General features: G+C 35.3%; 1 protein-coding gene across 1 annotated transcript in view; it reads right to left on the reverse strand.

The window, feature by feature from the left end:
• Window positions 1-13,265, reverse strand: part of SLC49A4 (solute carrier family 49 member 4) — a 96,086-nt gene that overhangs the window by 33,341 nt on the left and 49,480 nt on the right. The window contains exon 6 of the mRNA XM_007449699.1: window positions 727-794. Coding sequence (XP_007449761.1) covers window positions 727-794 — 68 coding nt within the window. The remainder of the gene's footprint in view (window positions 1-726; window positions 795-13,265) is intronic.

Consider the following 13,265-nt stretch of genomic DNA (forward strand, 5'->3'; position numbering starts at 1 on the left):
GTTGACTGTCCAATTTTGTTTTTGATTAAACAGGGTAAAATGATTTGGAAAGTGAAAGAATATTATATCACTGGAAACACCAAGAGTAGTTTTATAGGTTGTTACCTACATGAGTGACATTTTCATTCTTTTCTTTTTTCAGAATAAATGAGGCTTTTTCCTTCTTCTGTCTCATTCTAAAAATGTGTTGTCATAATGGTTAAGATCAGAGGGAGTTTGATGAAACTCTAAGTCTTTATGGACATTTTTCATCAAAATATGGTAACTATAGCATCATACCTGCTAAAAGTGACCAGAAATAAATATCTGCTAATCAGGATACTGACTTTTCATGGAAAGTTCTAGAGATGCTCTTATGAATGATTCCTTTCAATTCTTTTCTAATCTCAAAAACTATCAATTTGCCTTTATTATTGTATACTCTTTCCTTGGGTCCCATTTGTAGATGTTCTCTAATAATATGGAGAAAGTCAGCTTAATTATACTGGAAATACATCTCTAGTCTCCAAAAACATTTTAGGATGGACTACTCCTGTGAAGGTTTCTTGTAGCAGCAAATTCTACCTACTGCATGTGAATTTTCTTATAGCCTGAACAAGTGCCCTTATCTGACTTTTGCCTGTTTTACTTTTCGTTCAATTTTAATGTTTATCTAGGGGAGTGGAATCTCCCTTTGGGCTTTTTTTGATTCTGCCCACTCACATGTTTAACGTAAAATATTCTCACCTTGCCATAGCTATTCCAACAACACAGCCTCCAACTATGGACCAAAATCCAATCCAGCCAGCATCTACCTGTTAAGAAAGTGGAAGACATATTTAATACAAGATTATCATATTGAAGTTTAGAAGGCAAGGAGAAACAATCCTCTATAATCAGTATGTCAATAGCTAAATGGCAGCAAATCTAGGAAACACTATTTAAGAAAATGAATCAAATGAAAGGATTCATGTGTGACTAATTAATACAAACTTACCTAAATAAATACATCATTGATTAACTTTTTATTGGAATATTTAAATCAACAAAATACTCAATGTCACAAACAGATATTTTTCAAATGTGTTCTACATGCCAGGCATTGTACCAGGAACTCTTAAGAAAACAGGCAAAGGAGAAAAGATGGTCACTGACCTAAAAAGCTTAAATACAGCCAAGATACAGGAAACTACTAGGCAATAATTAAGTGCTAAAATGTCTGCACAAGTAAAAATGTATTAAGAGAAACACAGAAGAGTATGGGAAAGAGAGGGTTGGGGGGGCGGGGAGAGAGAGTATGGGTGGAGCACCTGGTGAAACTAGACAGAGAAAGAATTTGAGCTGGATTTCAAATGGATAGCTCGCTCCACTCTTGAAGAAAACATTTCCAGCCCTGCCATTTACTAGCTTTGTGACTTTGGGCAAATTATGTCGTCTTACCTATAAAATGGACTAAATGAGAGAATCTGCATATAGAACTTCGATCAGCAGTCGACATACAGGAAGTGCTCAATAAAGGTTAGAGCTGTTATGGTTACTTGATGATGTTTCTCTATAATCTAATGTCTTGTCTCTTTGCTACCTTCATGGACAAACTTATTCAGAGCAATCTACAAATGCTGCCCATATTTCCTAATCACTCATGTATCTCTCTTTTTTTTTTATTCAAACAGAAAGTCACAAAAATTATAATCATCCTCATCTGTTCACTCAGTCCCATGTAATTAATTTTTTTCATCTTGATCTTTTGTTAGCACTTTTATGAATTCATCAGTTTTCCATTAGAGTTCTGAAGATGCTTATTCATTCAGTTCAGCAGTATAGTCAGTTACCAGAAACCTGTACTTGTCAGTCTTTTTCTTTAACTCTTACTATGACTTGGCTTCTATCTCAACTACACCCCAAGTCTCAGTTTCCTCATTAGTAGAATGGGGATAGTAAGGATTTTTCTGAGAATTAAATAAGTTAATAAATGCAAAGTGCTCAAGACCTGTTAGCTGTCGATACCTGACATTCCGTGTGTCCCTAACAATATTGGTGCATTTTGTCTCCTCTTTCCCCTTCCCCCAGCCATCACACTTGCTTATTATATTATTTCTTACTTCTGGACTCCTGTAATAGCAATATTTTTGCCCACTATTGCCAGAATAATTATCCCAATCATTCCACTCTCCTGCTCAGAAACAGTTACTGGCTTTCCTTGTAGTTATAGGGCAAAGTCCAAACTTGACCTGGCACTTGAGAGCTGCCCAAACTAAATTCTACCTTTTATTATTTTTCTACTCACTTTTCATTACAGCTGTGATAGAGCTTGTCAGTTGTCCACCAAGATATGTTATATCTTATTCTACCAGGGTACTTACTTAGATTACATGCCCTAGCCCCTACTCAGCTACATGTGACCACATGACTAAGTTCTCATCAATGGAAGGGGAAAAAGTGAGGTGTGCCACCTCTAGGCTAGAACCTGGAAGACAGCTATATACCCCCTCCATGCTTTCTTTCCCTTTCTGCCAACTGGAATCTGGATGGTAATCCCACTTCACCCATGCATATAATGACAAGGTCCCAGGAGACAGAAGACCTGCAAAGTGGAAGCAACCTAGGTCTTAAATCAGTGTGAGGAAAAGAGTAGTCCCAACTGTGAACAACTGTCCTAGATTATTATGCAAACTGTTCTAGATTGCTATGTGAATGAGAAACAAATTTCTTCTTAAGTCTCAGAATTTTGGGATTCTTAGTCTACTCTAAGTAATACAATAACTTTATACAAATCTTCTTGCTCTACCAGTGTCTGGTTGCACAAGCAAAGATAAATGCTCTCTGGAGAAAGATAACACCAGAAACTTAAATTATCTCTACATTTTTTTCATACTACTGGCATGAAGGGCAAGAGAATTCTCTGTTCTTCAGAATGACCCTCTCCTTGCATTTAGCATCCATTAATACTATGGATTAAGGTCCATTAATACTATGAGCCCCCCACAAACATTCTCATCTATCCCCTAGGTCAGTGGGGTCCTGCATCAGGTGAAGAACCACTGTGTATCTGACTGTACTAGCCCTGGTCCTTTCAGGCCATTTTGTGCTTTTCTCCTTCCCCTGTTCATGACATTTGCTTTAGTTAATAACATTCTACCCAATAATTAATTAAATTTTTTCTTTGCTTGAATTTAATTAATTAATTGGGGGGGGCAGTACCTTCATTTGTCCACCAACCCAGAAGCTCTGTTTTTAATTTTAAATTCCATTTTGTTTAATACCTGGTATGATTCACGGTCTCTGTATCTCTCAGAGTTTGTACAAAGAGACATACTTGGAAGGGCTTCACAGGGTTTATAACATGAATCATAAGATGTGCAAAATCAGCACCATCTAAATGGGTGCTACACTTTCCTTCTTGAAACTGAGCATGCTTGGAATACCTGCCATCCAGAAAAATAGGTTAGGAAACTAAAAGAAGGCAAAAAACAGAGGCTGTTTTCAAATACGGTTTTGCTAAGTATGTTAAGTATTTTAAGATGCTCCAAAAATGAGTCAAGGGTGACAATAAATGAATGAGGTGACCAGGCAATCATTCCATCCTCTGACACCCTCCTATGAAAAATCTTCTTTCAGAAATGTTGCATACCAACACATTGGGACAAGCAGCATGGTCCTATAAGAAGGTGCACAGGGAAAGTAAAATAATAGTAGTTCAGAACAGGAAGGAAGGAAGGAAGGAAGGAAGGGAGGGAGGGAGGGAGGGAGGGAGGAAGGGAGGAAGGAAGGAAGAAACGGAACTGTATTCTGAGGGACTAAAACCCAGCTTTAAATGATCTCAATTCTTGAAACTAGATTAAGTATCCCTAGACTCCTAAGAAAAAACATAAGTTCTTTCTGGAGGAAAAGAACATCATTTGAAGCTTAAATTATCTCTACAACTTTTAATAAACTATGTTGAGAACTCAGTCAAAAATAACTGAACACATAAGGAAATAAGAAAACATGAATGAATATCACAAATATAAAGAGCCACACAGGGATCCAGATAAAGGGGTTAGGAGATACAGACTCCTAACTATTTTTAATAGTTCAAAATAATAAAATACAAGATCAAGCATTTCCACTAAATAAAATACAAGATCAAGCATTCCACTAAAAGTTATTACAAAATAATGGCTCTAGTTCCCTGTGCTATAAAATATATCCTTGTTGCTTATCTATTTTATACATAGTAGTTTGTATTTCTTAGTCCCATACCCCTAATTTGGCCTCTCTCCACTTCCCTCTTCCTTTTGGTAACCACTAGTTTGTTTTCTATATCTATGAGTCTGTTTCTGTTTTGTATATACATTCATTTGTATTATTTTTTAGATTCCACATATAAGTGATATCATACAGTATTTGTCTTTGTCTGACTTATTTCACTAAGCATAATATTCTCTAGGTCTATCCATGTTGCTGCAAATGGCAGAATTTCATTTTCTTTTATGGCTGAGTAATATCCCATTGTGTGTATATATATATATCACATCTTCTTTATCCATTCAGCATAAAATTTAAAAAACTTGCCACCTAGTTAAGCTGCTGAAACCAAAGACAAAGAGACAAAGAGAAAATCTTAAATGCAGCAAGCTTTTAAATTTGACAGCTGACTTCTCGGTTGAAACAATGGAGGCCAGAAGAAGGTGGTATTTTCAAATAAACAAAAGAAAATAAATGCTAACCAAGAATTCTATATGCAATACAAAAAAATCTTCAAAAACAAAGGTCAAATGAAGACATTTTCAGACCAAAGTAAAAAAACAAACCCCAAACAAGAGAATTTGTTGTAAGCCGACCTATACAAAATACACATACACACACACACACACACACACACACGCACACACACACACAGACACCACACACACACTGACTCTCTCTCTCTCTCTCTCTCTCTCTCAAGGATGCTCTTTAGACAGAAGAAAAATGATCACAGATGGAAGACTGAAGATTAAGGAAAGAATGAAGAGCAACAAAATGGAAATATGAGAGTGAATCTAAATGAATATTGACTGTAAAATAACAATAAAAATGTGTCTTGGGCAGTTTAAAATATATGACAATAATAGCACAAAGTATGGTAGAGGCTTAAATGGAGTGAAAGGGTTCTAAGGACCTTGGACAGTCCTGGAAGAGGTAAAAGTTCTAATTTATAATAGATGTTAATAAGTGAAGTGTACATTCTGTACTTTCTAGGGTAACCACCAAATAGTAAAAGAGACTATAACTACCAAGCTAATAAAGGGGGAAAAAAGAGTAGTAAAAAATCCTTAATCCAGAAGAAGGTAAGAAAGAGGAGAAAAAGGATAGACTGGACTGGAAAAAAATAAAAACCAATAGTAAGGTGGTAGATCTAGACTAAAATTTATCAATAATTACATTAACTGCAAATGGACTAAACACTCCAATTAAAACACAAAGATTATCATACTGAATTAAAGAAGAAATGATATGCTACTTATAAGAGGTGTACCTAAAGAAAGTCTGAAAGTAAAAAAATGCAAAAAGATATACCATGCCAACATAAATGAAGAGAAAGCTGGTGCAACTAATAGGCTTTAAGGCAAAAAAGCATTATCAGAAAAAAAAAAAAACTTCCTACGGATGAAAGGTTCCTGTACTTGTCAGTCTTTTTCTTTAACTCTTACTATGACTTGGCTTCTATCTCAACTACACCCCAAGTCTCAGTTTCCTCATTAGTAGAATGGGGATAGTAAGGATTTTTCTGAGAATTAAATAAGTTAATAAATGCAAAGTGCTCAAGACCTGTTAGCTGTCGATACCTGACATTCCGTGTGTCCCTAACAATATTGGTGCATTTTGTCTCCTCTTTCCCCTTCCCCCAGCCATCACACTTGCTTATTATATTATTTCTTACTTCTGGACTCCTGTAATAGCAATATTTTTGCCCACTATTGCCAGAATAATTATCCCAATCATTCCACTCTCCTGCTCAGAAACAGTTACTGGCTTTCCTTGTAGTTATAGGGCAAAGTCCAAACTTGACCTGGCACTTGAGAGCTGCCCAAACTAAATTCTACCTTTTATTATTTTTCTACTCACTTTTCATTACAGCTGTGATAGAGCTTGTCAGTTGTCCACCAAGATATGTTATATCTTATTCTACCAGGGTACTTACTTAGATTACATGCCCTAGCCCCTACTCAGCTACATGTGACCACATGACTAAGTTCTCATCAATGGAAGGGGAAAAAGTGAGGTGTGCCACCTCTAGGCTAGAACCTGGAAGACAGCTATATACCCCCTCCATGCTTTCTTTCCCTTTCTGCCAACTGGAATCTGGATGGTAATCCCACTTCACCCATGCATATAATGACAAGGTCCCAGGAGACAGAAGACCTGCAAAGTGGAAGCAACCTAGGTCTTAAATCAGTGTGAGGAAAAGAGTAGTCCCAACTGTGAACAACTGTCCTAGATTATTATGCAAACTGTTCTAGATTGCTATGTGAATGAGAAACAAATTTCTTCTTAAGTCTCAGAATTTTGGGATTCTTAGTCTACTCTAAGTAATACAATAACTTTATACAAATCTTCTTGCTCTACCAGTGTCTGGTTGCACAAGCAAAGATAAATGCTCTCTGGAGAAAGATAACACCAGAAACTTAAATTATCTCTACATTTTTTTCATACTACTGGCATGAAGGGCAAGAGAATTCTCTGTTCTTCAGAATGACCCTCTCCTTGCATTTAGCATCCATTAATACTATGGATTAAGGTCCATTAATACTATGAGCCCCCCACAAACATTCTCATCTATCCCCTAGGTCAGTGGGGTCCTGCATCAGGTGAAGAACCACTGTGTATCTGACTGTACTAGCCCTGGTCCTTTCAGGCCATTTTGTGCTTTTCTCCTTCCCCTGTTCATGACATTTGCTTTAGTTAATAACATTCTACCCAATAATTAATTAAATTTTTTCTTTGCTTGAATTTAATTAATTAATTGGGGGGGGCAGTACCTTCATTTGTCCACCAACCCAGAAGCTCTGTTTTTAATTTTAAATTCCATTTTGTTTAATACCTGGTATGATTCACGGTCTCTGTATCTCTCAGAGTTTGTACAAAGAGACATACTTGGAAGGGCTTCACAGGGTTTATAACATGAATCATAAGATGTGCAAAATCAGCACCATCTAAATGGGTGCTACACTTTCCTTCTTGAAACTGAGCATGCTTGGAATACCTGCCATCCAGAAAAATAGGTTAGGAAACTAAAAGAAGGCTTTCTTCTTATAGTAAAGGTACACTAGGTAATTTGGATTAATATTCTGGTTGAAAAAGCAGAAAATCTGGGGTGGAAAATCTATCTGAAGGCGGCAGAGAGCCAAGAAGGTAATCCAGAATTCTGGAACCATGATATAGGATGAGAAGGAAGCCCAGAGGAGCAAGCCTGATATGTGGGGACACTTTTCCTTAGGGGTATGTCTGCTGATTTCAGAAAAGGTAGCTAAGGGGCTAAAAAGTTACTGACAGCCTCATGAATCTAGGAAGAAAAAAATACGAGTTCGAGGTCTGCTCTAAGGTGGTTGGCCTTGTAGAAAACCCCAGACTTTATCTGGGAACTCTGAGAGTTATACCTAAGAGCAGTGTAAATTAGAAATGGAACTGTGGAAGGGAGGGAGGGAGGGAGGGAGGAAGGGAGGGAGGAAGGAAGGAAGGAAGGAAGGGAGGGAGGGAGGGAGGGAGGGAGGAAGGGAGGAAGGAAGGAAGAAACGGAACTGTATTCTGAGGGACTAAAACCCAGCTTTAAATGATCTCAATTCTTGAAACTAGATTAAGTATCCCTAGACTCCTAAGAAAAAACATAAGTTCTTTCTGGAGGAAAAGAACATCATTTGAAGCTTAAATTATCTCTACAACTTTTAATAAACTATGTTGAGAACTCAGTCAAAAATAACTGAACACATAAGGAAATAAGAAAACATGAATGAATATCACAAATATAAAGAGCCACACAGGGATCCAGATAAAGGGGTTAGGAGATACAGACTCCTAACTATTTTTAATAGTTCAAAATAATAAAATACAAGATCAAGCATTTCCACTAAATAAAATACAAGATCAAGCATTCCACTAAAAGTTATTACAAAATAATGGCTCTAGTTCCCTGTGCTATAAAATATATCCTTGTTGCTTATCTATTTTATACATAGTAGTTTGTATTTCTTAGTCCCATACCCCTAATTTGGCCTCTCTCCACTTCCCTCTTCCTTTTGGTAACCACTAGTTTGTTTTCTATATCTATGAGTCTGTTTCTGTTTTGTATATACATTCATTTGTATTATTTTTTAGATTCCACATATAAGTGATATCATACAGTATTTGTCTTTGTCTGACTTATTTCACTAAGCATAATATTCTCTAGGTCTATCCATGTTGCTGCAAATGGCAGAATTTCATTTTCTTTTATGGCTGAGTAATATCCCATTGTGTGTATATATATATATCACATCTTCTTTATCCATTCAGCATAAAATTTAAAAAACTTGCCACCTAGTTAAGCTGCTGAAACCAAAGACAAAGAGACAAAGAGAAAATCTTAAATGCAGCAAGCTTTTAAATTTGACAGCTGACTTCTCGGTTGAAACAATGGAGGCCAGAAGAAGGTGGTATTTTCAAATAAACAAAAGAAAATAAATGCTAACCAAGAATTCTATATGCAATACAAAAAAATCTTCAAAAACAAAGGTCAAATGAAGACATTTTCAGACCAAAGTAAAAAAACAAACCCCAAACAAGAGAATTTGTTGTAAGCCGACCTATACAAAATACACATACACACACACACACACACACACACACGCACACACACACACAGACACCACACACACACTGACTCTCTCTCTCTCTCTCTCTCTCTCTCAAGGATGCTCTTTAGACAGAAGAAAAATGATCACAGATGGAAGACTGAAGATTAAGGAAAGAATGAAGAGCAACAAAATGGAAATATGAGAGTGAATCTAAATGAATATTGACTGTAAAATAACAATAAAAATGTGTCTTGGGCAGTTTAAAATATATGACAATAATAGCACAAAGTATGGTAGAGGCTTAAATGGAGTGAAAGGGTTCTAAGGACCTTGGACAGTCCTGGAAGAGGTAAAAGTTCTAATTTATAATAGATGTTAATAAGTGAAGTGTACATTCTGTACTTTCTAGGGTAACCACCAAATAGTAAAAGAGACTATAACTACCAAGCTAATAAAGGGGGAAAAAAGAGTAGTAAAAAATCCTTAATCCAGAAGAAGGTAAGAAAGAGGAGAAAAAGGATAGACTGGACTGGAAAAAAATAAAAACCAATAGTAAGGTGGTAGATCTAGACTAAAATTTATCAATAATTACATTAACTGCAAATGGACTAAACACTCCAATTAAAACACAAAGATTATCATACTGAATTAAAGAAGAAATGATATGCTACTTATAAGAGGTGTACCTAAAGAAAGTCTGAAAGTAAAAAAATGCAAAAAGATATACCATGCCAACATAAATGAAGAGAAAGCTGGTGCAACTAATAGGCTTTAAGGCAAAAAAGCATTATCAGAAAAAAAAAAAAACTTCCTACGGATGAAAGGTTCAATTCATTAGTCGATACTACAATTCTAGATTTATGTGCACCTAATTACACAGTCTTAAAATATATAAAGAAAATACTGACAGAAATAAAAGGGAGAAATAGACAAATTTAAGATAATTGTGTAGGATCTTAACACATCTCTCTCAGTAACTGATAGAACAACCTGACAAAAATGAATAAGGAATAGAAGATATGAAACACACAATTAACAGAATTGATCTAGTTGACATATATAAAACACTACACTCAAGAATTATAGAAAATAGTTCACCAAAAATTGGGTCAACAAATTTGAAAATACTGAAATCACAGTATATCCTTATGACCACATTTATGCAATTTAGCTAGGAATTAAAAAAAAAAGAACTAGAGGATCTTCCACAGTTTGTAGATTAAGAAATGTCCTTCTAAATAACTCTGGAAACTAGAAAATATCTTAAATTCAATAATAATGAAAATCCAGAATGTATGGAATGCAGCTAAATCTGTGTTTAAAAGGACATAAATAGCCTTAAAATGCATGTATTAGGGAAGAAAAGCTAAAAAGCAAGGATGTAAGCATTCATATTAAAAAGTTAGAAAAATGAAAGCAAAGTGACTTCACTCAAGAAAACAGAATAGAAAAAAATTAAGATAAAATCAAAAATTGATGAAATAAAAAATAAGCTTTCATTAAAGAGCTACTGTTGAAATTATTCAAGGAAAAATATGAGAAAGAAGATACAGAAAATCAATATCTGGAATGATACAATGACTTACCTTGGAGACCTAATAAAATCATACAATGAAGAACTTATTACCATAAATTTGAAAACTGAGATGGAGTGGACAAATTCTAAAAAGGTATAATTTCTTAAACTGACACAATAATAAGTAGAAAATATGAATAATTTTATAACTATTAAAGAAATTGAATTCATATCACAAAGAAAACTAGATGGCTTCATCAGTGAATTCTACCAAATATTTAGGGAAAAACAAAAGCCCTAAACCACTAAACTTACACAAACTCTTCCAATAATAGAAAAAGAGGAAACACTTTAGAAGTTGCTTTCTGAGAGTAGCAAAACCTTGACACTAAAATTGAAATGGCAGTAAAGATGCTCAACATCACTAATTATTAGAGAAATGAAAATCAAAACTACAATGAGGTATCACCTCACACCGGTCAGAATGGCCATTATCAAAAAATCTAGAAACAATAAATGCTGGAAAGGTGTAGTGAAAAGGGAAACCTCCTGCACTGTCTGCGGGAATGTAAACTGATATAGCCACTATGGAGAACAGTATGGAGGTTCCTTAAAAAACTAAAAGTAGAACTACCATATGACTCAGCAATCCCACTACTGGGCATCTATCCAGAGAAAACCATAATTCAAAAAGAGTCATGTACCACAATGTTCATTGCAGCACTATTGACAATAGCCAGGACATGGAAGCAACCTAAATGTCCACTGACAGATGAATGAATAAAGAAGATGTGGCACATATATACAATGGAAAATTACTCAGCCATAAAAAGAAACAAAACTGAGTTATCTGTAGTGAGATGGATGGACCTATAGTCTGTCATACAGAGTGAATTAAGTCAGAAACAGAAAAACAAATACCGTATGCTAACACATATATATGGAAATCTAAAAAAAAAAAGGTACTGATGAACGTAGTGGCAGGGCAGGAATAAAGATGTAGACATACAGAATGGACTTGAGGACATGGGGAGGGAGAGGCGGAGGGGGAGGGGGAAGCTGGGGCGAAGTGAGAGTAGCATCAACATATATACACTACCGGATGTAAAACAGATAGCTAGTGGGAAGGAGCAGCATGGCACAGGGAGATCAGCTCCGTGCTTTGCAATGACCTAGAGAGGTGGGATAGGGAGGGTGGGAGGGAGACTCAAAAGGGAGGGGATATGGGGATATATGTATGTATATGGCTGATTCACTTTGTTGTACAACAGAAACTAACAACAGTATTGTGAAGCAATTATACTCCAATAAAGATTTTTAAAAAATTGAAATGGCAGGACAAGATTAAAAAAATGATAGACTAATCTCATTCATGAACCTAACTGCAAAAAACTGAATTCAGTGATATATAAAAAGTATAATAAATCACCGACAAAATGCATTTAGTACAGGAATGCAAGGTAGTTTAACATTTTATAATCAACAAATGTAATTCACCAAATTAGCAGTTTAAAAGAGAAAAACATATGATCATCTCAATGTTGAATTTTATTAAATGTATTTTTCTCCATCCATTTGTCATTAGTTACAACCGATATGAGATGTATGCAGAGAGGCCAAAGTATCTATGGATAAATAAGTAAGTGAGTTTAATAAGGTTGCTGGATATAAGACAAGCTGTAGTTCAATCACTCAAAAACCAAGTATACTTCCTACATTCCAACCAACAGAAAATAAGATTTTTAAAGTTACCAATTACAATAGCTTCAGAAAGCATCAAATACCTGGGAATAAATCTAACAAATAAATAGAGGGTGTTTTTGCAGAAAAGTGATTTAGAGAGACGTTAAGACCTAAGTAAATGAAGAGAGATATAATAGTAATGATTTGGAAGACGAACTATTACAAAAAAAGTTAATTCTTGAACTGATCTATAGGTTCATAAAATTCTAATCTACATCCCAATAAGGGGAGTATTTATTCTACTAAACACCAAAACTTATTCTAACACTAGAATACTTAAGACAATTTGGTATTGGCACAGAGATAGACAAATAAACTAGATGAGAAAAAGAATTTAGAAACATCCATGCACATAAGGGCACTTCATTATGACACTAGAGAGCAATGGGGAAAGAACAATCTTTTCAAAAATTGGTATTAGGTTAATGGAGAACTATGTGGGAAAAAAGAAATTTAACCCTTACAACAAGCACAAAATTCAATTCTAGGTTTAAATGTGACAGGAATAACAATAAAGTTTCTAGAACAGCACTGTTCAATACAACTTCCTGTGATGATGGAAATGTTCTATGTCAACACTGTCCGATATGGTACCCATAAGTTGCAAGTGGCTACTGAGCACCTGAAAAGTGGCCAGTACCAATGAGGAAGTGACTATTTAATTTCCTTTCAACTAATTTAAACTTCAAATTAAATAGCCACATGTGACTAGTGGCTACTGTACTGGATAACAGAGTTCTGCAACATAACAGAGGGGAATATATTTATGAACATGGAGCAAGAAAAGATTTCTCTCACTCTCTCTTTTGCATTATAGTCTCTGTCTGCTAAATCCAATATCTAAACTATCTCTAAATTGGTTTCTATTGACTAATTTTTTCTTTTAAAAATATGAACCATATTTTCCTGTTTCTTTGTATGTCTAATTTTTTAAAAACTGTATACTATATGTTGTGGGTGATACAATATCGAGATTCTGGATAATTTTATATTTCTATAAAATAGTTCATTTTTGTGTAGTAGGCCATTCAATTACCTTGAACTTGTGTAAGCTTGATTTTGTGCTTTATTAGGGAAGAATATTAGAAACCAAGTTGTTTCCCAAGCTCCTTTCACCTGGCAGGACTCAATCTCCAAATTATCCCCTCTGCAAATTTTTGTCAGGGCTTAGTTTTAGGCTTTGTTCATGGTGGGTCTAAATAGAATAGGCCTTACTCTACCTAGGGTATGGT

The sequence above is a fragment of the Lipotes vexillifer genome, unplaced genomic scaffold (assembly GCF_000442215.2).
Source record: "Lipotes vexillifer unplaced genomic scaffold, Lipotes_vexillifer_v1.1 scaffold1378, whole genome shotgun sequence".
In the NCBI taxonomy this organism is placed as follows: Eukaryota; Metazoa; Chordata; class Mammalia; order Artiodactyla; family Lipotidae; genus Lipotes; species Lipotes vexillifer.